This window comes from Bufo bufo, chromosome 4 (genome assembly GCF_905171765.1).
Source record: "Bufo bufo chromosome 4, aBufBuf1.1, whole genome shotgun sequence".
NCBI classification, from domain to species: domain Eukaryota; kingdom Metazoa; phylum Chordata; class Amphibia; order Anura; family Bufonidae; genus Bufo; species Bufo bufo.
Genome location: NC_053392.1, coordinates 348765874 through 348793779, shown reverse-complemented (window position 1 = coordinate 348793779; position 27906 = coordinate 348765874). Strand labels below are relative to the sequence as shown.

The following is a 27906-nucleotide window of genomic DNA, read 5'->3' as shown; positions in this document are numbered from 1 at the left end:
GCAGCTGGAAAAAAGTACAGAGGAGAGCAACTAAACTGATAAGGGGCATGGAGGGTCCTAGTTATGAAGAAAGATTAAAATATTTGAATTTATTTAGTCTTGAGAAGAGACGTCTAAGGGGGGCATGATTAACCTATACAAATATATAAATGGGCCATAGAAAAAATACATTGAAAAGCTGTTCCATATAAAATGCCCTTAAAAGACAAGGGGGCACTGCCTCCGACTGTAGAAGAAAAAGTTTAGTCTCCAGAAGCGTCAATGCTTCTTTACTGTGAAAACTGTGGAATAGACTTCCTCAGGACGTGGTCACAGCAGGAACAGTGGACAGTTTCAAAAAGGGTTTAGATGAATTATTAAAAGTAAATGAGATTAAGGGCTCATTCAGACGGCCGTATGCTGTCCGCAAAAATACTGAATGCTATCCGTTTTTTTGCGGATCCGCAAAAAAACGGATCTGCAAAAAAACGGATAGCATTCAGTATTTTTGCGGACCCATAGACTTCAATGGGGCCATGTCCTGATTTTCACGGACAAGTATAGGACATGTTTCATTTTTTTTGCGGATCCGCAAAAAAACGGATAGCATTCAGTATTTTTGCGGACAGCATACGGCCGTCTGAATGAGCCCTAATGCTTATGAAAACGTGTAGAAATCTGAGTCTCACTTCCTTCTGGGATTCGCGTCCCCACCTATTGATGGACTTATGTCTTTTTTCAGCGGTATGAACTATGTGTGAATGCACCCTTAGGGCATCTAGGAAACACTCAACAGGTAAATGGTAGTAGCTCTTCTAACACTAACAAAAAATACCAGAATTATAAATATATATAATACCCGAGAAAGGCTCTATTGTTGAGCTGAAACGTCGCTCTACCACATGGGTGAATACAAGTTATTCCATTTTTATTTGCTGCCCTTTTCCTATTTATACTTTGGGTAATTGCTTATCCCTCTTGGGCTTGGCACCCCTTGTTACTACCTTTTTTCTATATAATCACCGAGATATACAAGGATATATTTATATAACTGCCCCAGTTGCCTTTTTGACACTCGCAATTCTACACCTTACAGGTCTGGGTGTGTCCATGGTCATGTGATCACGTGACGATTATTCAGCGATCCATTGCTCTAGCCTGAAGCTGAAAGTTGTGGCAGGCAAGAGCTGGCGATTACCTACATGCGCAGAGGAACCGTTTCCGGCCGTATAAATTAGATCCCGGCAAGCAGCTGTGCATTCAGCAGTGCACGTTATATGGGATTCACCCTGTACACACCGTCCAGCAGCGCGTATATAGAACCGTTGGCCCTCCGCACACCTCCCCGCCCTGTGTGATTGTCAGCCAATCAGAAGCTGCAGCCGGAGAATGTGACGTGCTCCGCTGACGAACCAATCAGGACGCTCCTGTTCGCTCGTGGTCACAGCGACGAGCCAATCACCAGGCGGGTCACCGGAACGCTCAGTGTCCGTGACGCTCCCGTTCTGCTGTCTATAACCCGTTGCTCCGTCATGTCGGCGGTTCCGTGTTCGGCCGCCTCGTGCGCCGGGCCTGTCCCGGGAATGTCCATGTTCCGCTGGATGGAGGTGCTGGAGAAGGAGTTTGACAAGGCGTTCGTGGACGTTGACCTTTTGCTGGGCGAGATAGACCCTGACCAGGCCGACATCACGTATGAGGGCAGGCAGAAGATGACCAGTCTGAGCTCCTGCTTCGCTCAGCTGTGCCATAAAGCCCAGACCGTCAGCCAGATCAACCACAAGTTAGAGGTGAGTGCCCGGCTGGGCAGACGTTGTGTGGCCTCTGAGGGTTTTCGATCTGTGACACCCCACACCTCAGCTGGCCTACATAGTAACCGTCTTCCTGGTTGCTATGGGCAACACATTGCTTTCAGCTGAATTAGCAATTCTAATGGGTGTCTGGGATGTTTTAACCCCTTTGGGGTCATCGTCACCTCTTCTAGTGTTCTGGCATGTCTTTCCATTGCAGTGGGTGACCAGGACAATGGCCATGCAGGGAGACCCCGCACAGACTAGTTGGGGGTCAGGCCCCCAATGATAGTACCTGTGGGAAAACCCTTACTCGCCTGCTCCCCACCTCTCCCCCTTCACTGGACTTCCGGTCCCCCCAAAGAATACAAAAGCGATTGGGGACTCTGTTTAACGGGGTTGCCCCATCATAAGAACTTATTACCTATCCACAGGTGAGGGGGGACCGTTGGGAGTCTCGCCGATAATGAGAATGGGGTCCCTGGAGTAAATAAAGTGGGGGTCAGCTGCTGCCGAGGAGCAGAGCACAGTGCTCCGTTATCTCCAGCAGTCCCATATAGATGAATAGAGCCACACTCTGCATGGTGACCATCACTTCATTCATGCTTGTGATTAGTGGGGGTACCAGGGTTTGGGCCCCCACTGATCACGTACTGTTGGATAGGTAATAAGGGGGTCATTTATCAAACTGGTGTAAAGTAGAACTGGCTTAGTTGCCCATAGTGACCAATCAGATTCCTCCTTTTATTTTCCAAAGGAGCAGTGAGAAATGAAAGGTGGAATCTGGTTGCTATGGGCAACTTTATACCAGTTTGATAAATGACCCCCTAAGTTCTTAGGTTATAACTACATCATTAGTTTCCTAATCTGACTTGGACCCAATAGCTGGTGAACAGCTTATCTCCCACATGATTGCTGGTTTACAGGGAACCTGTCAGAAGATATGTGTCGTCATCGTCCCCAAATTGCCACCAGTACTTGATGGCTCTGCTCATCCAGTCTCCAGTGATGTTCCTGTGACCCTCATTATAGTGTAAAAAAAAAATTAAAAAAAAATGTATGTAGTGGAAACAATGCCAAAAGAGGTGAAGTTCTCCTCCACCCTGAATCCTGCCCCTTCTAGACTGATGTTCCAGGGGATCCGAGATATCATTTCTGGCTTTCACCATTCCTGGTCGTCTCGGGGACCTAATTTGAGTATGGGACACAAACGGGGTCATTTATTAAGACTGGCGTTTTAGACATCGGTCTTAATATCCTCTATACCTGGCGGATGAAGAGGCACCGACCTTTACATAAGTTCGGCGCATCCAGCGTTGGTCTATATGTAAGCCATTTAGACCATTTTCTACGCCTAAAACGGGTGTAGAAAATGATGAATGAGAGGGGCCTGCTGGCCGCTCCCCTTCCCATGCCCACTTTTTTTAGACCTGGCCTGAGCAGGGAAAAGTCGGTTAGTTGTGCCTCAATCTACGTTTGAAATACTCCTAATAAGGCTCCATTCACATGTCCGCAAATGGATCAGCATCCGTTCCGCAATTTTGCGGAAAAGGTGCGGACCCATTTATTCTCTATGGGGACAGAAAAGATGCTGTCCACATCCGCATTTCCGGGCCGCGGCTCTGCAAAAAAATAGAACATGTGCTTTTCTTGTCCGCAATTGTGGTTCTATGGAGGGTGCCAGCCGGGTTGCGGACGTGTGAATGGACCCTTAAGGTGTATTTCAGCATGATAAATGACCCCCAAATTTCTCTGATATCGCGGTGAGAACACCACGGGAGGCTAGATGAGCGGGACTGTCGGGTACTGGTGGCAGATTGGGGAGGAACATACCTTTATGAGGGGTTGCCACATTATGCACATCCATTGCTGTGAGAGACGTACACAGGAGGCACAACCAAAGTGGCAAATGGTGGGAAGAAAATGAGAGCGGCAGCAATGTAGCCACCTGATGTATCGCATGATGCTTCCCAGCCTTGAAAATGTTTGTTGCGGGCTGTTCCTTCTGTTTAGTCACATGATCATTTACAGAGCTGCCGACTGGTTGAGGGTGATCATGTGATAACCCACAGAACAGGAAGGGGTTATTTTTCAGTCCCTGGTATTTGGCACTTTGGCAGCAGGGTGTTTATCGGTATCGGCTTTGGCTTTATTGTAGTGACACCTCATTAATTCAGGGGAGACGGCTGTCCTCAAAGATGGTAGCTGATTGACCCCCTGGAATTGGCTGCCCATCGGAAGCAAGGCTGCCTTCTGAGTTTTATTGTACTTGCTATGTTCAAAGTCTGTTACACAACATGTTTCTAAAGCAGAGCTGTAGTATAAAGCATGGTGTATAGCTTATGGAGCAGCCTGAGCCGCCGATGGGATAGGAGGTGTCCTCCAGGCTCCCATAGACTCTCTATAGGCACCGTAGCTATGGCACTAGCACTGATTATATTCTTTCTTGTTCTACCTTTCTCTTTACAGGGAAACCTTTCAGGCTCCCTAACAAGTAATCGCTAATAGCGCCATGCTTGCCACCAAATAAGTGCTCCTAGCTGCCTAGCAACCAGTGCCCCCAGCTTGTGAGTGACACCGCCGGGCCTCCATGCTCCTGTGGAGAACCAGCTGTGCCAGTCAGTGTAGACTGTGAGAGGATGGGGGATTGACTGGAGACATTGGCCTCATTTATAAAAAAAATACCAGTCGTATCAACCATTTCACTGAAAATAACGAAGGAGCGGACGCTGTGGCCCACACGCACTTTTCGTTAGACTAGTTCATGTATGAGGACCAATGTCTTTTCAAATATGAAGTATTATTTCAGCATAGTTTTAATGAAGGTACCGCAGTGGAGTCCTAGCCTGTGTCCTCCATCTTGAGGAAATGATAAATGACTTTCTCACACACAATTAAAGGGGTTGTCTGGCTCAGATTGGTGTAAACGAATGAAATAAGTGATACTCGTTTTACTGGTTCTCCGATGCTTCCCCCCCCAGACTCCACTTCCTGACAGGAAATGAATATTCAGCCAATCACCAACCTCCTTCAGCCGGTGAGGAACTGATTGGTCAAAATGGTTAAAAACGTATCGACCAGTCCAGCTCTTAGAGAAAACCTTCATGCTGTGACTACTGGAAACGTAGCTGGGGGCGCTGCGTCGACTGCCGGGGGCCTCTTTTCCTAGCTTTCAAGCCACCCCCTGCAGGTAGAAACATGAGGTCCGTGACAACTGTATCCCTGGAGATGCTGTCTTCTCAGCCATGGTTGTTGGTGTGATTTCATGTCTTCTTTGTGTGCCCAGGACGTGGACGTGACAATCGGTCGCCCTTTCTCTCTGATAATGAGGGATGCTCAGTGGAGGACACTGAGTACAGTATTATATGGGCTATTTTTCAGGAAGGTGTTAATGGCTTTCTTCTCATTTCCGATGATTGTAGTATGTGCGAGACAGAAGTAATTGAGTTGTGATGATAATTTAGAAATACTAAATCCTAAATATTGGCTCTGTATGTACGTTCCTTAAAGGGGTTATCTAAGACCTATAATGCTCCCCCACATGCCCCGGCCCCTCACACAGATAGTATTTACCTCGCTACCCGCATCACTTCTGATGCCGGCACGGCCGCCACTGCGTCGCCCGTGATGCTAGAGAGGCTCGTTCCCGACGCAGCCGGCTATTGGCTGACCCCGTCGCCGGATACTTTCATCTGCGCGACAGGGAGGGGCAGCAGCGGCCATGCCGGCATCAGAAGCAATGCGGGTGCCGGGGAGCGAGGTAAGTCAGGAGCCTGGGCATTATAGGTCTTGGACAACCCCTTTTAAAGTAATTTTCCTATTTGCATCAACTCTTGGGTATCACTACCGCCCAGAACAGCGCTATACACTACCCACTCGAGCCGGTGACATCACCAGGCTCCCTGCTAGGTTGAAGTCTCTGCCTAGCATAGTGTTGTGAAGCCTGGTACATAACCTGCTCGCAGCAAACAGCCTTGTCCTGCACATGTTCCTATCCTACATGCTAAAGGAGTGGAGGGGAGCTGGACCCAGTCAACCCATTTAAGTATTTTCATTTTCTTAATTCCTGGAGAACCCCTTTAAGGTGGTAGTGCGCTTGAGTAAACGTTTAACTGCATACTTGTTACACTCTTACCAGTTTGCTAGTCTGGATCGGCAGGTTTGGCAAACCATCTGATGTGCATGGCATCCTTCAGACTCTACCCCAGAGCAGATTTGGGGGTGAGATGAGGACGGACCCAAGTCCTTTTTGTTCTCTAGCGGCAGGAAAATGGCGGAAGGCTCGGCCTTGCAGGGATCCTATTCATTTCCATGATGTTTATGCATTTAACCAACCTTTTTGTCTTTTTTGTTTCAAGACCGTGTTCCTTCCACCTCAATCCTATACCCCCAGTGTGTAACGTGCCCGCCTCAGATGGTCAGTTCAGTAGCCGTTCTCTGCAGGACAGGTTTTTCTACCTGGCTGTGTGAACACACCCTAGAGATAATCCTGTTCCTGGAGAAATAGTGGTTTTACAGGACGATGCAGTACGTGCCCATAGAAAACATGGCTGCTGGTTGTGTGCTTGGTGTGGCTGTTCCCTGTAATCACACTTACAGTGCAAAATGAAGCCTGAAATGTATGTTCAGACCAGATCCAAACCAGCCTCTTATGGCACTTTGTGGGGGGAGATTTATCAAACTGCTGCGAAGGAGAACTGGCTTAGCAACCAATCAGATTCCACCTCTCATTTTTCAGAGCTCCTTTGGAAAATGAAGTGGAATCTGGTTGCTATTGGCAACTAAGCCAGTTTTCCTTTACAGCAGTTTTGATAAGTCTCCTCCTATGTGTCTGTATTTCAGGTGAGTGTACCAGCCCAATTGCTGAACTCTCAGCATCACAGCGGCTATTCACTGATTTCTATTGTTACAGGAACCAGCACCTCATGGACCCCATTGGGTTGCTCATGCTGCTCTGTTTGTACCCTTTTTTTTTTTTTAACAGAGTCTGCGATGATGGCATCTAATAGAGCCGTAGGGTAGTAAAAAGACCTGGCTGGATTCCTTTAACCCTTTTTGAGGACATGGCGATTTTCCATTTTTTTACTCCCAACCTTCCAAGAGCCATAACTTTTTTTATTTTTCCATTCATAGCTTTGTGAGAGCTTTGTTTTTTGCAGGACAAGTTGTTACTTTCTAAGGGCACCATTTACTGTTGCATCCCAAATGGGGTGGAATTGGAAAAAACACACACTTCCACCATGGGTTTTGTTTCTACAGCATTCCCTATGCAGTAAAACGGACCTTTTTACCTTCGTTCTTTGAGTCCATACAATTACAGCGTTGCCGCATTTGTATATGCCATATTCTGACCCCCGTAACTTTTTTATTTTTACCTCTACGGAGCTGTGTGAGGGCTCATTTCTGCGAGACAGGCTGACCTTTTCATTTTCACCTTCACCTGTGTGGTTTATGACTTTTTGATCTTATTACATTTTTTTTGGTAGATGAAGCGATGAAAAAATGGAAAATCGGCCATTTTAAAAGTCAATGTGGGACGGATCCGTTTTCTATTGCGTCTTGCTCTACACCACATCGCGGACAGAAAACCGCTGCTTGCAGCTTTATTCTGTCCACAATGGGGACGCAACCAAACAGAACGGAATGCATTTTGGTGACTCCGTTCAGTTCTGTCCCCATTGACAATGAATGGGGACAAAAAGGAAGGCCCCCCCCCCCCCTCCTATGACGGATCTCAATAGTGGAAAGGGAAAACGCTAGTGTGAAAATGGCCTTAAGGCTGGGTTCACACTTGAGCGAATTTGATATGCGCGTTTAACGCACGTTTTTGTCCATGGTGAACGCGCGTTTGTGTGATTGACAGCAGTGTCCTATGGCTGCAAACGCGCGACAAAACGCCCCAAAGAAGCTCAAGAACTTGTTTGAGCGTAGGGCGTTTTTCAGCGCGTTCAAACGCGCTGTAAAACGCTCAAGTGAGAACCAGGGCCAATAGGGAAGCATTGATTTTCATGCGTTGAACGTTTTACAGCGCGTTTGAACGCGCTGTAAAACGCTCAAGTGTGAACCCAGCCTAATAGTTTGGGCATTTGCAGCGCTTTCTATGTTTGTTTTTTATTATGGGGGAAAGGAGGTGATTAGAATTTTTATTAAAATATTTTTACTTTTTTTTTTTTTATTTTTTTTTTACACTTTTTAATAGTTCCCCTAGGGAACTTGAACATGAACTCATCAGATCACTTCTCTCAGACTCCAATTAATTGGAATTGAAGTGTATCACAAAATCGCTATGTTCCTATGGAGCTCTACCACAGACGCACAGCATAGCCACGGCAGCCTTGGATCCTTCAGGGGGACGAGCGGCTCTCCTGATCGCAGACATTATCCTCGGGTGTCTGCTGTGTGAAAGTGTGGCGCTCACTCTGCTCCAGAGCATGTTATCAATTATGGCGATACTATATGTATGTACGTGTGACTTTCTATGGAAAAAATGGTTTTATGCCTATTTCTCTAGTTATTGGGCTCCTCTCCCTCCACCATTGTCCCCACCCCCACTGTTCTTGGAGCTTTTTTTTTTTTTTTTTTTTTTTCCTATACATATATATGCAATTTTATTATTATGTCTCGGAATTAAATATTCAGTTTTTTTTTATTCTTATTAGGCTCAGCTTGTGGACTTTAAATCGGAGCTGACAGAGACGCAAGCAGAGAAAGTAGTATTGGAGAGAGAGGTCCATGACCAGCTGCTACAGCTCCATGCCGTTCAGCTACAGCTCCATGCCAAGACTGGCCAGAATGTGGACTCTGGGGCCATCAAAGCCAAACTGGTAAGTACAAGTGGTATTATCGCCAATGCATATTGGCACTTTTCAGCAGGAGAAGGCTCGCCCACACAGCTAGGGTTTCCCAGGAATGTCTCTGCCAAATTCTAACACTTCCTTGGCCTGACAGCCACCAGATTTATTTCCAATCGAGCATTTATGGGACCAGCTAGGACGTCAGCTATGGCAACCTACAAGTGTGCCCAACCGTACCTCATCTTGTATCCAGGGTGGAGGTGGCCCAACATGGTAGTAGAGCCCCCTTTCAATTGTACAGTTTTCCCCAATAAACTTTTCTCTTTCTCTCATATCACTTACATATATCATCATTACAGTCACACATGGAAAGTTTCATTCGATTCCAACAACTCCTTGGTGCATTATTTTTTTGGTCAATGACTGTATTGGTGACCTGAAGTGCCAGGTACTGCCACACTCTCCCTCCTGTTCATTGTGGGGGTTGCACTACCACCGATCATAAACTGATGGTCTATCCTAAGGCCCCTTTCACACGAGCAAGTTTTCCACACGGGTGCGATGCGTGACGTGAATGCATAGCACCCGCACTGAATCCTGACCCATGCATTTCAATGGGTCTGCGTGCATGAGCTTTTTTTTTTTTTTTTTTTTTTCACACATCGGTTCTGCGTTGCGTGAAAAAGGCAGCATGTTCTATATTCTGCGTTTTTCACGCAGCCCTGGCCCCATAGAGATGTTTGTAAACCTTCGGTTTTTTTTTATCATGCCCTTGAAAAACGCATGAAAACACATTGCACCCGCGCGGAAAAAACTGAACGCAATCGCAGACAAATATGACTGAACTTGCTTGCAAAGTGGTGCGAGTTTCACTGAACGCATCCGGAGCCAATCTGTATCGTTCGTGTGAAAGAGGCCTAAGGGTCAGCCATCACCTGAAAGGCTTGGACCACCCCTTTATGGTAAGACATGTACTTTATCTATACAGTCATAGAGGTGGTTGCAGATCTAAACATGCTATTTCTGTACTGACTTACTTATGCATATTTTGTGTCTTTTCTTTCATTTTTCCTTCCTTTTACATATTTTTCTTTATCCTCTGCTACATAACATTAATGGCTATTCTAATCAAATGTCTTTCTTCTTGCTCTAAGTCTGTCCCTAGCATGGAAGTATTGGTGAGTACTGCACGATTCTGTCATTCACATCAGCTTTTCTTCACATCACCATTTTCAGATTTTTCGAGAAACTTTAAAAACCATATAAAAGACCCCTTTAGGTAGAGAAGTTCTGGTGCACATCACCACTGCAGTTTACTCCATGCAGTTTCTACCAAGGTTGCTGTGGGCAGTGGGGAAGAAACTACCACAGAAATGCCAGGGATTTGTAATGGGAAAGATGCCATGGTGTCTGCCGTCTTTCTAGTTTCATGTTGTATCACGCATAGAAGTAGTTCCTCTTTCACTAAACGGTTTGTATTGTAGAAGCTGATGGTCCTTCCTTTCCAGTCATTTAAAGGGGTTTTCTGGGACTTTAATACTGATGACCTATCCTATCCCTAGGCCAGTGACTACACATTCATCGGTCTCACAGTCTAGGCGCAGCTCACCCCCATTGAAGTGAATAGGGCTGAGCGCAATACGAAGGGCTCTTTCACACTTGCGTTCTTGTCTTCCGGCATAGAGTTCCGTCGTCGGGGCTCTATGCCGGAAGAATCCTGATCAGGATTATCCTAATGCATTCTGAATGGAGAGAAATCCGTTCAGGATGCATCAGGATGTCTTCAGTTCCGGAACGGAACGTTTTTTGGCCGGAGAAAATACCGCAGCATGCTGCGCTTTTTGCTCCGGCCAAAAATCCGGAACACTTGCCGCAAGGCCGGATCCGGAATTAATGCCCATTGAAAGGCATTGATCCGGATCCGGCCTTAAGCTAAACGTCGTTTCGGCGCATTGCCGGAGCCGACATTTAGCTTTTTCAGAGTGGTTACCATGGCTGCCGGGACGCTGGCAGCCATGGTAAAGTGTAGCGGGGGAGCAGTGTACTTACCGTCCGTGCGGCTCCCCGGGCGCTCCAGAGTGACGTCAGGGCGCCCCATGCGCATGGATGACGTGATCCATGTGATCACATGATCCATGCGCATGGGGCGCTCTGACGTCACTCTGGAGCGCCCGGGGAGCCGCACGGACTGTAAGTATACTGCTCCCCCGCTCCCCACTACTACTATGGCAACCAGGACTTTAATAGCGTCCTGGGTGCCATAGTAACACTGAACGCATTTGGAAGACGGTTCCGTCTTCAAATGCTTTCAGTACACTTGCGTTTTTCCGGATCCGGCGTGGAATTCCGGCAAGTGGAGTACACGCCGGATCCGGACAACGCAAGTGTGAAAGAGGCCTAAGTTGATTTGCCAGGTCAACATGAGGCAGTACAAAAAAAAAGAGGTCCTCAGAGCTCTTTGGGGGGCTGGAGATAGCTGAGCACTTGTACTCGTCTACCTCCAGCCGTCCCATATAGTTGAATGGAGAGGTGTATGTGTGTCTGCAACTTGATTTAAACGGGGACCACAGGCCCCTGTTCTCATGATCAACAGGGCCCCCAGTGGTTGAACATCTGCCAATCAGACACTTATCTCCTATCCTATGGCTGGGGATAAGTTGTCTTAATGGGACAGCCCCTTTTAATAATTTTGGCACATTGCGGAAGGTCTGTGCACCACAAGCTGAAATCTGCACCAGCTTTACTACAGAAAACGAATGTAACTGTTATAGGTTGATAAAAAGTAATAGTAAGTGTGACAGATGAAAATATGGCAGGTGCCAGTTTCCATGGGCCTTGTGGAACATGGGAGATTACCGACTGATGCATCAGCACTCTGTTAGGGAATTTTGGGGTGCTGTGTTTTGCGGTTCGCAATCCTTGGATCCACAGAGCACAAATACCAGCCATGTGCACACTGCATCATGGTGCGGACCTACTAATTTATATATACTCCAGAGGTTCTAGCATAGCGATCGAGATCTGAAAGTCCAACCTATAGACCTCCAGTTAGATTTTTAAGCCTAAGGGTTGAGAACATGAAGATCACGTTCCTCATATGAACATGTTCCTTACGAATGTTGGGAACTTTCTCACGTTTCATATTCTTATTGTCAATGCAGGAAAAGGAGCTGGAGGCCAACAAGAAGGAAAAGGTGAAGGAAGCTCAGTTGGAGGCTGAAGTGAAGCTGCTTCGTAAAGAGAATGAGGCTCTCCGCAGACACATTGCTGTTCTCCAGGCAGAAGTCTATGGCGCAAGGCTGGCTGCTAAATATTTAGATAAGGAGCTGGCTGGAAGGTAAGAGCTTTTATGGGATAATACGTCCAGCGTCTGCTCTACTACAGATAAAAGCTTAAGAAATATTAATCAAGTCTACTGCTTATTGTTGCCTTGCAGCTAGATCTACAGCTTTCCAATGCTGTAGGTCAAAAGTGTAAGGAATGGGTCTCTGCTGCTGGCTGTAAATGACATTATGGTCTAGGGCAGGCAGAGAATTTCAGCCTTCTGCTTCTCATTGAACATGCATGTATAGAAAGCCCAATTTTTTTTTACTGACGTTGGCCATAAACAAACTTCTATTGATAGTTTATATCATTTAATTTTTAACATATTCATGTAGTACTGACCGAAAAGACTAGGGTAGAACCCCAGATTACTGAAGTTAAAATGTAAGTGAACCGCCTATGATACCAGCACAATATCATTTAATGTATAGCGCCAGTAGCTTCCAGGGTGAGGAAAGTATAAAATCACTGAATGCCAGGATATTCCAAAGGACAGTTGCTACAACAACACAAGTATCACTGAGGGCAACTTCCTAAACGTAACTTTTAATCTACATACAAATAAAATACAAGACATAATAGGGGCGGTCTAGACTGGACCATGATACAAATAGTATAAAAGCTGTCAAGACAATGGACGGTTAGCAAGGAGAATTCGGACAATCGGATACAATTGGGGCAGAGAATCAGGATATACTGTCTGTTCCTATTTTTGCCCTTATCAATACTACTCAGCCCAGAGATGCACCTTGCGGTAGATGCACTCTGTCCACGTACCTGGGCTAACCTGTCCGTATACAGCCCTATCACTTTCTGACACAAAATACAATATTCCAACGCGTTTCCCCTTATAGATAATTAAAGGTTCATCAGGGGACTAACAGTATCAGTATAATGGTAGGATGCAAAAGCACAAATATAAACAGAGAAATAATAAATTACTGGCGCGCCCCAGACTAGTATACATCTGTGACGAGGAAATGAAAGAGGCTCAAGGATGGAGCACTTTATACAATGTGTAATTCCTAAGATTTACTTGATATTACAACAATACTGATCAAATAGTTACACCATTCAATAATAAAAAGAAAATAAATAGAAAACAAATGCACAGCTGGGGGGGCTCCAGGGGGCCAGAAAAAAACAGCTCCATTTTGCCATGGAAACTGACTCATTTAAATGAAAAGGTACTGGGCGGGCTCCAGCTGGAGAGCACTATCTCAGGCTCTGCCCCTCATAGTCCCATGATCCATGTTAACCACCATCATTGGGTGACAACATAAAAGAATCCTCCCCACCAATAGTCCTCGGATGCCATGCGTCTCAGGACTCATTTATAAATAAGAAATTCCCGCCTTTGTGCTCCCCAAGCCTCTATGTGGAGAGACCAGCTAAAGGACCTGGCTGCTCGTGCACCACCTGACCGCGCGTCCCACGATGGATGCACGTGAAGCGCACAGTCACATGATGCGGTCAATAAAGGCAGTGCGTTCCGTGCTCAACAGCCGTGGAACGCACGGATTGTAGAGGCAGCCAGGGAAAGATTGTGCAGGATAGCGCAAACGGAAACGTGAGGGGCCAAATCATTGACCTCCCCCATGTGTTAACCGTGCGCTCTACGATAGATGATCGTGGAGCGCACAGGCACCTAATGTAATCCAACATGGCCGTGCGTTCCACACAGAAAAGTCGTGGGACGTACAGGCCAGAGATAGCCGGGCATCGCGCAAGATATCACAATACCTAATGTAAGGTGGCATGAGAGGCCCGGACCTTCATGTTGACCCTAATAGCCCCACCTCTTATTATACTATTACGAGGACACAAGGAGATACCGCCCCAAACTCATAGAACCCAGTGGTATAATGTATAATATGGTTCCATTTGAAAAATAGATCCCATTAACGCTGCAATATATAACAAAGAACAGGGGGGAATGAGGACACTTTAATTGTATATTTATATTCTAGTTTGGGAATGAGGAAACTGATTTATGTACTGGTGTTCTGGATTGACCATGCCAGGAGTTCATCGGAATATAGGACATGATGTTAAAAACCGTTACCAAACCCACTCCCATGACAAAACACATGACTACAATCTTATACAGAACATGATATTTGAATAGCGGTCGGATAAAGGACCGTTTTATAGATAATTACAGAAATGACGCTTCATGTGTCGATGATCATTTCCATCAGGTAAAGGAGGTGAAGCAAATTGTAAAACAGAAAGGAAACTAACCCTCAAATATAGCAAGAAAGGGTAAGTCTCTCGTTTAAGCCCCCAGGTGACTGGGATCGGAACCTATATATCCACTCTGTTTCTTTTTGGAGTATCCTCCAGTCCCATCAGGTCCCTATTCTAGGTCTCCTCAGTTCCAATGCTGAAAATGACAGAGACCTAGAATCTCCATTGTGGCATTCCAAGATATGGTTAGCCACAGGAGTGTTATTCTTTTTCTGGATATCGTTAACATGCTCCAGAATTCGTTGACTGAATTCCCTAAATGTTTTCCCCACGTAATCCAAGGGACAGGGGCACTGACAAAGATACACTATCCCTTTGCTTCTGCAATTGATAAAATCCCTCACGGTATAAGCTCATATTTGTAGCTTTTGACTATCGAATTTCTAACAAAACGACAAGCCGAACAAGCCCCACAGTGAAACCTACCCAACTGTTTCCTATCCAACCATGTCCCTACTGGGATTGAGCGTGAGAAGTGGCTGTGGACCAAACGTTCCTGCAGGCATCTACCCATCTGAAGGCGATACTTGGGCGGGAAAGTACCACATCAGACACATGCCGATCCATTAGGAGGATTGGCCTCCGTTTTTCGGTATCATAGGTGGAGATAATTCTAATCACTCCTATAATTAGGCACGACCTACACAAGATCTCTGAGCGCACCTCTGAATTGGAGAAGAGGGTGTCCACCATAGAAGATGTTATTCAGCCTTTGCAATGGCGGCAAAAACAACTGCCTAAGGACATAGCTGCTCTATATGCCAAAACAGATGATCTGGAGAACAGGTCCAGAAGGAATAACCTGCGGATTGTGGGAATGCCAGAAAAGACGGAGGGGGATAACGCTACAGAGTTTGTGGAAAAATGGTTGCATCAGCTATTTCATGAGAAAGGTCTATCTTCCCTGTATGCGGTGGAGCGGGCGCACAGAGTCCCCATGCGGCCGCTTCCGCCAGGCAGATCTCCTCGTTCTATACTGGCGAAGATCCTGCATTTTAAAGACCGGGACACTATCCTGCGGCAATCAAGGGACAATGAGGAGATGGTCCTGAATGTGGTTAAAATGTCCATATTCCCGGATTATTCCAACGAAGTGCAGCGGAGGAGAAGCAGATTTATGGAATAAAGAAAAGGCTGAGAGCTCTACAGTCCAGTATGCTATGTTGTTTCCTGCTAAACTGCGTGTGGTGGCACTGGATCCACCAGATTTTTTGAAGATCCGGAGGAGGCCGCGCAGTGGGCTGGACGTCCACGAGCGACAATTGAGAAGTGGGGCCCTGGACACTTGAAGGAGGCTAAGATATGGTTTCTTATGTTCACTATATATATGCATTTGCACTCTAGGGTTGCTTTAAATGTTGCACCAGTTAAGAAGTGTACTATGTAATGCTACCACGAGGTAGATCCTGTGGAGGGAGTAGGTGGGCTGAGAGAGAAAATGTTTTTCTCAGATGTGGGGAGGATTCTCTACCTGAGGAATGGTGTTATAATCTGTTATGATCATTATATGTTGGGGGGCAAGGTGCTCTCGGATTGCCTGTTTTAATGTGTGAGGTTGATACCAAAGGGACAGTGTTCCCCAGTTATAGCAATCTGATTGTGAGAGGGAGGGAGGGGGGTGGGAGGGTAGGTAGAAAGTTGGGGGGAAGGGATATGGTCTTGAACTATGAGCAGAAGGAGTCTGAGGGGTTGTGAGATTCAAGTATGGTTTGACGTTTTACCATGTCACAGCTGATTAGAGTTTAAGCTGGAATGTGAGAGGAATGGCAGATGCACGAAAGAGACAGTGTGTTTTTCAATACTTAGAGCGGTTTCAGCCGGCTATATGTTGTCTTCAGGAAACGCATCTGATTGGAGATAATTTACACTGGATGAGTAAAAATTGGGTGACCCATGCGTTACATTCAACTCATTCCTCTCATTCTAGAGGTGTAAGCATGATTGTGCATAGTAGCATTAGGTATGAACATATGCAGGAATGTGTGGACGCTGACGGTAGGTATGTGTGTGTCGTGTGTAAGGTGGATGGAATACAGGTGGTGCTGGTGTCTGTGTAGGTGCCTCCACCGTTTGCATCCCCATTGATAAGAGAGATCATGGACTTTGTGGCGGACTTTGTGGCGGACTTCCCTTGGTTTGCTGTGGCTATTGGTTGGGACTTCAATTGCACACTGAATGACTCCCTAGATAGATGTCGGGTGGAAGGAGCAGGTGGTTTACCGGGGAGCGCGGGTCTCAGAAATATTATGTGTGAAATAGGTATACATGATGTATGGAGATTGCGTAACCCTGATAAGCGTGAATTCTCGTGCAGATCAGCCACGCACCATTCGCTATCGCGTATTGATTTGGCCCTTGTTAATGATATATGCTGCCACTGGTTTGGGGATGTTGTCTATCATCCTCGGTCGTTGTCTGACCATTCTCTGGTGCAGATTGACTTGTGCCTGGGGGTGCTCAGACAAGGACCTAGGCTGTGGAAATGTAACTCACATTGGCTGAATGTGTTGGGTGACCTGTCTGGGATCTCTCTGGAGATTAAGGAATTTTTTGCTATCAATACAGGACGGCTTCGATACCGGGTGTATGGGACGCCATGAAAGCATTCCTGAGGGGAGTCTTGATGAAAGAAATTAGCAAGCATAAATCTATGTCTAGGAGGCGGATGTTAAGGCGCATGTCCTAGTGGCTGAGGCTGAGAGAGAGTTTGGTAGATCCCCACCCTGATTAATAGTGAGGCGCTGGCGGTAGCTCAGAGCAGCTGAGGTCATTTAGTGCAGGCCACAGAAAGAAATAAGTTTTTATCGTCAGAGATCCTTTGAAGAAGGTGAGAAGGGTGGGTCATCTGTTGTCGGTGGTTCACAGGCCCAGAGAGGCTCCCTCTTGTATTCAGGAACTGAGAGATGACATGGGGAATAGTAGCCAGGACACTGAAAGGAATATTAGATATCTAAAAAGTTTTTATGTATCTATATGCTTCCACCGGCTCTAGTTCTGAGGAGGCTCTGAATGATTTCCTAGTGGAGGCACAGTTATCGGTGCTGCAGAGGAGGATAGAGAAAGACTGGAGGTGCCGATTTCACTTGAAGAACAGGAAGCTGCGCTTGGGGATATGGCGAATGGTAAGGCGCCTGGAGCTGATGGCCCTCCCAGTAGAGGTGTATAAAAAGCTGCAGGGGATATTACTTCCTGAATTACTTAAGGTGCTTGAGCACTCATTGGAGGCAGGTCACTACCACATTCGATGCAGGAAGCTATAATTGTGGTTATACCTAAACCTGGGAAGGATCCTAAAATACCGGATCCTACAGACCAATTTCGCTTCTTACGGCTGATGTTAAGCTCCTGGCGAAGGTGTTGGCGAACAGGCTGTCCAAGGTGATTCTGACCATAGTGCACCCGGACCAGACGGGTTTTATGCCTGGGAAATCGACGGCTATTAATCTCCGTAGGCTATATGCTAGTTTAAATATTCCGACGGATAATCGAGGGAGACAGGGCCTTGCTTGCTCTCGACACCGCCAAGGCGTTTGATAGTGTGGAGTGGAGCTACTTGTGGGGGTCTTGAGAATCATGGGCTTTGGAGCTCGGTTTATTCAGTGGGTAAAGGTCCTGTACTCTAGTCCTAAGGCGAGAATTAGAGCTAATGGAGGGTTGTCAGATTGTTTCGCCCTTGCCAGGGGCACCAGACAGGATGCCCATTGTCGCCCTTATTGTTTGCTCTTGCAATAGAGCCGCTTGCGGCGTATATATCCGCTTATCAACAAATATAGAGGGCTTTAGATATGGTGGGCTGCACAACAAAGTGGCTATGTACGCTGATGACACTCTGCTTTTTATGGGGCGATACTGGTGCGTCCCTGGATGCCGGCCATGGCATTGATTGACAGATTTGGTGGCTTCTCTGGGCTTCGGATAAATTGGCAAAAATCCTCTTTGATGCCAATTGATGGGCAGGCCCTGTCAGGCAGACCAGTAGATAGTCTGGTTCCTTGGGTATTCTACGGATACTGCAGTACACCGATTCCAGAAGGTGGATAAAGTAAGAAAAGACAATGTATTGTTTTTGTAATATCCTGCATTTATTGATTCAATAAAAACGATTTGATTTAAAAAAAAAAAAGAAAAAGAATAACACTCCTGTGGCTAACCATATCTTGGAATGCCACAATGGAGATTCTAGGTCTCTGTCATTTTCAGCATTGGACTGAGGAGACCTAGAATAGGGACCTGATGGACTGGAGGATACTCCAAAAAGAAACAGAGTGGATATATAGGTTCCGATCCCAGTCACCTGGGGGCTTAAACGAGGAGACTTACCCTTTCTTGCTATATTTGAGGGTTAGTTTCCTTTCTGTTTTACAATTTGCTTCACCTCCTTTACCTGATGGAAATGATCATCGACACATGAAGCGTCATTTCTGTAATTATCTATAAAACGGTCCTTTATCCGACTGCTATTCAAATATCATGTTCTGTATAAGATTGTAGTCATGTGTTTTGTCATGGGAGTGGGTTTGGTAACGGTTTTTAACATGTCCTATATTCCGATGAACTCCTGGCATGGTCAATCCAGAACACCAGTACATAAATCAGTTTCCTCATTCCCAAACTAGAATATAAATATACAATTAAAGTGTCCTCATTCCCCCCTGTTCTTTGTTATATATTGCGGCGTTAATGGGATCTATTTTTCAAATGGAACCATATCATACATTATACCACTGGGTTCTATGAGTTTGGGGCGGTATCTCCTTGTGTCCTCGTATAGTATAATAAGAGGTGGGGCTATTAGGGTCAACATGAAGGTCCGGGCCTCTCATGCCACCTTACATTAGGTATTGTGATATCTTGCGCCGATGCCCGGCTATCTCTGGCCTGTACGTCCCACGACTTTTCTGTGTGGAACGCACGGCCATGTTGGATTACATTAGGTGCCTGTGCGCTCCACGGTCATCTATGGTGGAGCGCACGGTTAACACATGGAGAGGTCAATGATTTGGCCCCTCACGTTTCCGTTTGCGCTATCCTGCACAATCTTTCCCTGGCTGCCTCTACAATCCGTGCGTTCCACGGCTGTTGAGCACGGAACGCACTGCCTTTATTGACCGCATCATGTGACTGTGCGCTTCACGTGCATCCATCGTGGGACGCGCGGTCAGGTGGTGCACGAGCAGCCAGGTCCTTTAGCTGGTCTCTCCACATAGAGGCTTGGGGAGCACAAAGGCGGGAATTTCTTATTTATAAATGAGTCCTGAGACGCATGGCATCCCGAGGACTATTGGTGGGGAGGATTCTTTTATGTTGTCACCCAATGATGGTGGTTAACATGGATCATGGGACTATGAGGGGCAGAGCCTGAGATAGTGCTCTCCAGCTGGAGCCCGCCCAGTACCTTTTCATTTAAATGAGTCAGTTTCCATGGCAAAATGGAGCTGTTTTTTCTGGCCCCCTGGAGCCCCCCCAGCTGTGCATTTGTTTTCTATTTATTTTCTTTTTATTATTGAATGGTGTAACTATTTGATCAGTATTGTTGTAATATCAAGTAAATCTCTAGGATTACACATTGTATAAAGTGCTCCATCCTTGAGCCTCTTTCATTTCCTCGTCACAGATGTATACTAGTCTGGGGCGCTCCAGTAATTTATTATTTCTCTGTTTATATTTGTACTTTTGCATCCTACCATTATACTGATACTGTTAGTCCCCTGATGAACCTTTAATTATCTATAAGGGGAAACGCGTTGGATTGTATTTTGTGTCAGAAAGTGATAGGGCTGTATACGGACAGGTTAGCCCAGGTACGTGGACAGGAGTGCATCTACCGCAAGGTGGCATCTCTGGGCTGAGTAGTATTGATAAGGGCAAAATAGGAACAGACAGTTATCCTGATTCTCTGCCCCAATTGTATCCGATTGTCCGAATTCTCCTTGCTAACCGTCCATTGTCCTTGACAGCTTTTATACTATTTTGTATCATGGTCCAGTCTAGACCGCCCCTATTATGTCTTGTATTTTATTTGTATGTAGATTAAAAGTTACGTTTTAGGAAGTTGACTCAGTGATACTGCTGTAAGTATAAACTGCAGAAGGGGTTAAATACAATATATAGATACTATTAGGCTGAATGGGGTGTTCCGGGTTCAGAGCTGAACCCGGAATGTCACCCAGGCAACCCTGACGTACCAGGCTCTCCATAAGGACTGCTAGGCAGAGGCTTCCGCCCAACTGTCAGCCTGGTCACATCACTGATTCTGATTGGCAGGCTTTAGCGCTGCCCTAGCCATTTTACAGGCTAGGGCAGCGCTAAAGCCTGCCCATCAGAATCTGTGATGTCACCGTTATTATAAACAAAATGCCCTTTCTCGATCCAGCGCAGGGCAAGGGAGAGCATTGGAGTATGAAATGCTCCACTGCCAACATCAGAGGGCCTGCCTGGGTGAAATTCTGGGTTCAGCTGTGAACCTGGACAACCCCTTTAAGTAGACTACATGAGTAGTGAGAAAGATAGAAGGGTAACAAAGGATGTAAGAGTAGAAGTTCATAGGCTATTCTATCAATCTGACTAGTAATATAGTTGTTGGAATGTTGTTTTAAACAGGGGGCAAAATTCCCAGTGATCGGACTGCCACCGATCCAAAGTTTGCCACTTTCAAGTAGCTGGGGAATACCCCTTAAATATCAGGAATTTATACAAACCTCTTTCATATGTCTCTGAAGGGTGCAGCAGATACAGCCTGCTTGGTCGTGATATGAGGGTCCCAGCTCATGACAAGCAATGGAATCAACTCGAGGCTGAAATTCACCTACATAGACATAAAACTGTTATCAGAGCCTGCAGAGGACGAAATGACTTGAAGCGACCCTTATCGGCTCCTCCAGGGCATGTAAGTTCCCTGCTCAGTAATAAGTCCTTAGGCTTAAAATATATGGAACTCATGATCCTTTCTGTCAATAGGATGTTCATGTTTGCATCCATCATTACAGCAGTATTGGAAGCCCAGTGAAATGTAGAGGCGGCCATAGCAGTGCATTTTAAAAGACGTTTACCCCAATGACACACAGCACACGTGAACAGACTTTAATTAGCTTCATATTACTCAGGTAGTCGTAGTAGGGAAGTTCCTAAAGGGGGTTAGAGACATATCAAATTTTTGATCGCTGAGTTTTGAGACCCCCAATGTGTATCATGATATAAAACCAGCGGGGGGGGGGGGGGGGGGAGAAACGGTCGTGTGAAAGAGGCCTTAAAAGTAGAGAAATTCACATTTAGAAAATTTGTGTATTTTTTTTATATAAATAAAAGAGAGAAAAAAATATTGACCCAAATTTACCGCGACATGATGTATGTCATCAGAAAACAATCGGTTAGATAAGTAGAACCACATAAATAGACCTGGTCAGGAAGGTGAAAACTGGGCCGGGGTAGAAGAGGTTAAAGAAGCACTCCGGGTTTTTTCTTTGACCCCTTTTTTATAAACGACATGAAGTAAAGGGTAGCTGAGGCAGTCATCTTGCCAACCTCTATTGCTGAATTGGAGCTCTGGTTTGGGTCCACTGTTGCATCCATTACACGACCCCGCTCTGCCTGTTTGAATCCTACAGCATCTGCTGTGTGGACCGGAAGTCGGTCTCTAATTGCATTTCTGTGAGACGGGTCACTGGTCCAGTAGGCTTGCGTAGAGAGACTGCCTTCCGGTCCACTCAACAGAGGCAGTAGGATTTGAGTAAACCGAGGGTGAAGTGATGCGACTGCAGCCCCAAACCAAAATTCAGCAATCTAGAGGTTGGTGAGAGACCTAGACTGTGCATGAGAATCCCATTGACTGATTGTACACAGAGTAGCGTACCTGGTCCTTTATTGACTGAGTGGGAACTTTTGGCTTAGTTTTACTAATGTATCTGCATCAGAAAAGTGCCACAAAAATGGTACATTTTAAGGCTGCATTCACACGTCCATGGTGTGTTGCGGACCCGCAAATTGCGGGTCTGCAACACACCAGCCCGCACCCCCATAGAAATGCCTATTCTTGTACGCAAGCTTGCGGACAAGAATAGGACATGCTCCATCTTTTTGCGGAGCTGCGGACCCAAAGATCGGGGCCGCGCACCGCAAATGCGGATGGGACAGCACACTTTGTGCTGTCCGCATCCATTCCGTCCCCATAGAGAATGAATGGGTCCCGCACCCGTTCCGCAAAATTGCGGAACGGATGCGGACCCATTTTGCGGACGTGTGAATGGAGCATTAATGCATCTTGGGTTTCTACACTTTTTCCGGCATGTTCAAACATGAAGGTGGAACTTAGGCTACTTTCACACTGGCGTTTCTGGGTCCGCTTGTGAGATCCGTTTCAGACTCTCACAAGCGGCCCAAAACCGGATCAGTTCAGCCCCAATGCATTCTGAATGGATAAGGATCCGTTCAGAATGCATCAATTTGGCTGCGTTGGTCTCCGATGCGTTTTTTTTGTCCGCTTAAACGCAGCTTCCAGCATTTTGGTGTCTGCCTGGCGATGCGGAGCCAAATGGATCCGTCCTGACTTACAATGTAAGTCAATGAGGACAGATCCGTTTTTCACTGACACGATATGGTGCAATTGAAAACTGATCCGTCACCCACTGACTTTCAATTGGTGTTCAGGACAGATCTGTTTTGACTTTGTTCATGATAATGTAAACTGATCGTTCTGAACGGATACAAGCGTTTGCATTACCCGGTGCGGATCCGTCTGTGCAGATACAAGACGGATCCGCACCGAACACAGGTGTGAAAGTAGCCTTTCTTAGATGAAAGTGGGCCAGCACTGTTAAGTGAAATTTGGCTTTTATTGAGTCATTTTTAAAACGGCAAAACATGCAGTCCATGGTACAGGAAGATGCTCCTCTGACATGTTTCTGGCCCACATGGACCCTTAATCATAGAGTGAACATGGCAGGCTGGAGATCTTAACACACATTCCGGACGTGTCCCTCCTAATCAACAACACTTAGACAAAGTGAAAAAAAAAACAACTAATGGTTTAAAACCAAGTCCTTCCTATGATTTAGTCCTTATCCCAGATCTATAGGATTAATTAATCTGGGCCTTTGTCATCTCTTCAGTATATATACCATTATACGCAAATGTACATTTTCTTCTTACTCATTTCTTTGTGCGAGATTGTCAATGTGGCCTTCTGAACCAGCAGGATCCAGACTGCCTGAAGAAAAGTCAGGGAGTTGGTCCCATCAGAAAAGTCATTTTGGCTAAAGAAGACCATGAAGGACTTGGCATATCAATCACGGTGAGCTGGCATTTATCTACAGCCTGTATTTGTGGGCAGGGGGATAGTAGAACTTGTGTATACAGGATAAATCACATCTTCTTGATGAAGAAATGACTGACACGAGGAGCTAGAAAGCTGGTTCTTCACAACTGTGCCACATGGACATTATATTCCCAAGCCTCTAGCAGATCTATGCGATATTACAGGGAACGTGTGACCCTAATCCCAATTACCAATGAGTCCTGCTTTGTGAATTAACCACGAGCCCCTGGCCTCTTACTTTGCTTTGTGTCTTCACCTATGGGTGAATCAATGCTCACATCATCAGAAATCCTGTGTCAGTCATAGAAACCTTTTGGTGGAGGATGTATTGGCCTCTGTTGGCACCAGTTTGGTAATACAGTTGGCACTATGTGTATACTGTACACCGTCCATAGTCTCGTAGCGTGCCAGAAATGTGTCATTTTGGCATACATCAACTCTTGCTGGTTGACATCTGGAAACCATATAGAGTGGACGTCTGGATTCATCTAAAGACTATGCATAGCTCTGTGTCCTGTGTGACTACAGCTACAGACACTGCAGGGATACACGTGTCCTCCTGTGGATAGCAAATATGTATCTTTTGTTGTGCAATTAATTTATTATAATATTGATGCAAATTAATTTTTCATTTTTCTTTCTTTGTACTGCAGGGAGGAAAGGAGCATGGTGTTCCTATTTTAATATCAGAAATTCATCCAGCTCAACCTGCTGATCGATGTGGAGGCATCCATGTTGGTGATGCAATTTTGGCGGTAAATGGTATAAATTTAAGGGATGCCAAACACAAAGAAGCGGTCACCATTCTTTCTCAGCAGGTAAGGAGTGCTTTTATTTTGGCTGACGGTAATTGTGATCATTTATAGGGTGCATATAAGCAGGATGAGCTCTTTGCTGGTGCCAGTTGTTTTGACTGTAGCAGTAGCTGCAGCTTGATGGTCTCACTTTCTCATAAATAGGTGGCATGTATTAAATATATATTCCTGTGTATAGCTAGATAAAGATATATCAATGTACATAGTTGTGTTATTACATATAAAACGTATGTGCCCAGATTCTACTAATCCTAAAGATGCATAAGCTTAGACAGCCTGTCTAGATCTGCACCAGATTTTTCACAGGGGCTCAGGCTGGATGGTAAGGCTACTTTCACACCAGCATGGATCAGCAAAAAATGCTTCCGTCATGATGATACAACCGTCTGCATCCGTTATGAACGGATCCGGTTGTATTATCTTTAAAATAGCCAACACGGATCAGTCATGAACTCCATTGAAAGTCAATGGGGGACAGATCCGTTTTCTATTGTGTCCGAGAAAACGGACCCGTCCCCCATTGATTTACATTGTGAGTTATGACGGATCAGTCTTGCTCTGCACCACATCGCGGGCAGAAAACCGCTGCTTGCAGCTTTATTCTGTCTGTGATGGGGACACAACCAAACTAAACGGAATGCCTTCTGGTGACTCTGTTTTGTCCCCATTGACAATGAATGGGACAAAACGGAAGTGTTTTCTTTCCGTTATTGAGATCCTATGACTGAACTCAATAGCGGAAAGGGAAAGCACAGATGTGAAAGTAGCCTAAATCTGGTTCAGGGATAAATACTTTCACTGTGTAGAATCTATTGGTTGACTTACTTTGAGACAGATTTTTATGCAGAATTGTTTGGCAATTTTGATGCAAAATCTGCGATTCTGCAGCAGAAATTCTTCCGTGGATTTGCTGCAGATATCTCCTTAAGGGGTGAAATCGCTATGGATATCTGCAGCAGGAAACGGACCTGCTGTGGAGGTAAATCCACAGTGAATTTATGCTGCAGATTATTTCACTTGTGGTGTGGATCCAATTTTTAAAAATGTATTTCCACTTTGTTGCCACTATAAAACGCTGCAGCTTTGCTGGCAAAAAAAATCTGAAGCGGCAAATCTTCAGCATATCTGTACCGCGTGCACGTTCCTTTTTAAATTTCCATAAACCCACTTCAACAGGAATGTGCAAGCCTGGTCTTATACATCACTTTGGGTTTCACCCCATGTTGAGTAGTCAGGATAAGGGCAATCAGAGAAGGAAAGCTTGCCCACTGCCCCCGATTTACCAGATCAGGCACTCCACGGCCCCCCCTCTCTCATGTCAGTTGGAAACTTTACTTCACCATCCTGCCTTGTGCTTTTCTTCAGAGAGGGGAAATTGAGTTTGAAGTAGTCTATGTCGCTCCAGAGATAGATTCAGATGACGAGAACGTGGAGTATGAGGACGAAACCGGACATCGCTATCGCTTGTATCTTGATGAATTGGAGGAAAGTGGAACTAGCCCTAGGGCAAGCAGTAAAGATGGAAGTGGAGATGCTAAACCTTTACGAGGTAAGTCTGCCTGCCCAAGGGATAATCTTGAGGAAACCATTAAGTATGGAGTTAATTTACTATTATTTCTCACTTCTGTTCCAGTGTTTGACCAAAAGCATCACATTGAGGTACATGAAAACGGAGGGCTGGAGTCGACAAGTGAATCTCTGTCGGGGGACACGGCTTCCAAACTGGCATATTCTTCCGAGTCTCTGTCATAGGAGCAGCCTCCTGTTATTTAGAGAAAGAGACCAATACTCTAGTCTAGTGGATGAGACACTACAGTCTTGAAAGAGGCCGGATACCTATGCCTCCATGCGGGTTTCCTCAGGGTCTGTCTGAGCAATTCTACATGTGCAAAAATCTGTCACTTATCCACTAGCAGTTGTAGCCGTTGACATTGCATGTTTCTTTCTTTTATTTCTACTTCTTTTTTGTAAGCACCAAAGCATGTCCTTCAACTGTAACCTGAAAAATTGCTTTACATGTCTGTCATTGGTGAAACTGGACTGGTAGTGTTTACAAGACAGAAGGTGTAGAGAAAGTGGAAGAAAGGGCATCATGAGTGCCAACTGGGCCAGCACAATCCTCCAACCAGTAAGGCTCATGCAGTACATATATCCTGCCTTCTGCAGCCATTTTTTGTATGTCAACGTTTTCTAGTGAGATTGTTAATCCGCCCGTGTATGTATTTTTTATTTATCCAGAGTATGACTATACTGGGTACTCATGGCCTTGTTTCCCTGTGAGGACCTTGTGAGAAGGATTAGCTACAGTGTTTGGACCTCTGATCATCACTTGCCATAAGGCATGAATTGACTGTTTTAGCTATAGCGTTAAGACTGTTCAATAGATCAGAACATGCCAGCTCGTGGATCGTGTGTGCATTCAAGAGGGGAGAAAAATGGCCCTTTTCTCTTAGAAAACAGGGTTTAAAGTGCATGTGTGGACCCAGCCAAACACTGTAGCAACTAATGGAGCAGTGCACATAAACGGGGACTTACCTGTCACTATTCGTGTATAAAATGGACGTGAAACAGTCCTCTCCCCGTATTGTTCCGTTTCCAGCTGCACTAAAGGCATTATGGGAAGTGTATATAGTAGTTAAATTGCTATTTATAAAACTATTTAGTCTCTCCTGTATGTGACCTGATCTTTTTGGTGTCACTTAAAGGGGTTGACCAACTCAGAGACTTGAACAGATGCCTGCACTGTTTTGTACCTTTTGTGAAACTCATAATCACTTGTTCATCTGTTATTTTCGGACAGATTGGGACATGTGCGCCGCTGATGCCATTAACTGGTTTCAGTAGAGACATATCCCCTAGAACTGAGGGACATGCTGTTTAGGGACACATCACTGCTGAGGCCAGTCATTGGTTGCAGCGCACATGTGACCCCTGTCCTGAAATTTATAGGACTTTGAACAGGAGATTGCAAAAGAGAGCGGAGCAAAAGTGGCGGGGAGTAGGAGTAAGTTATTTTTTTAATATGTATTGCAGGGTCCTGTTAAAGTCCTTGAAGTTGCACAACCCCTTTAATCTAGGTTATGTATATGTTTAAGACTTTTTATACTGTATTTTTTTAGCTTTCCAGTTTTTTTTGGTTTCTATTATATTGACAACTCTCCATTCACATCCATTACAGTAGTCATATGACCATATACTGCATTTATCAATATATTCATTGTCATTTTCATCAAAACATGTATGCTTTAATAGATAGCAGCAGTAGGAATGTGTCCAGGATGGCTGTCCTCTTATCCCGCCCATCCATGTGCGTTGTGTACATCATGTTTTCCATGCCAAAATAGTGCAAGTGGATTTCATTACTGATACATATCCATATCATAACAGTATGTTTTGTACTGTCTTCTCCTTGGGACTACAGTGATTATAGGTTCTACCCAATTAAATAAATGCACTAAATCTGGGTTGTGTGTGTTATTCTCTGTAGAGGAATAAGAATTTTCATGTAAAAATAGTTAATTTTGGCTGTTTTCACACCACCATGTAAAATGCTTTCAGAAAGTCTCAGACCCTCTTACTTTTTACATTTTATGTTGTGTCATCTGCACTCAATCCCCCTAATAAAATAATTTTAGAAATTTTGCAGA

General features: G+C 45.3%; 1 protein-coding gene across 1 annotated transcript; it reads left to right on the top strand.

Annotated features, from left to right (window-relative positions):
- Positions 1 to 1413: 1413 nt before the first annotated feature.
- Positions 1414 to 27723, top strand: GOPC (golgi associated PDZ and coiled-coil motif containing). Its single transcript, XM_040428918.1, is given in 10 exon segments — positions 1414 to 1766; positions 8426 to 8590; positions 9715 to 9738; positions 11722 to 11897; positions 20854 to 20869; positions 20871 to 21020; positions 23325 to 23420; positions 24098 to 24262; positions 25625 to 25808; positions 25893 to 27723. Coding segments are annotated over 10 exon segments (1350 nt in total). The 5' UTR covers positions 1414 to 1511; the 3' UTR covers positions 26012 to 27723.
- The last annotated feature ends 183 nt before the right edge of the window (positions 27724 to 27906 follow it).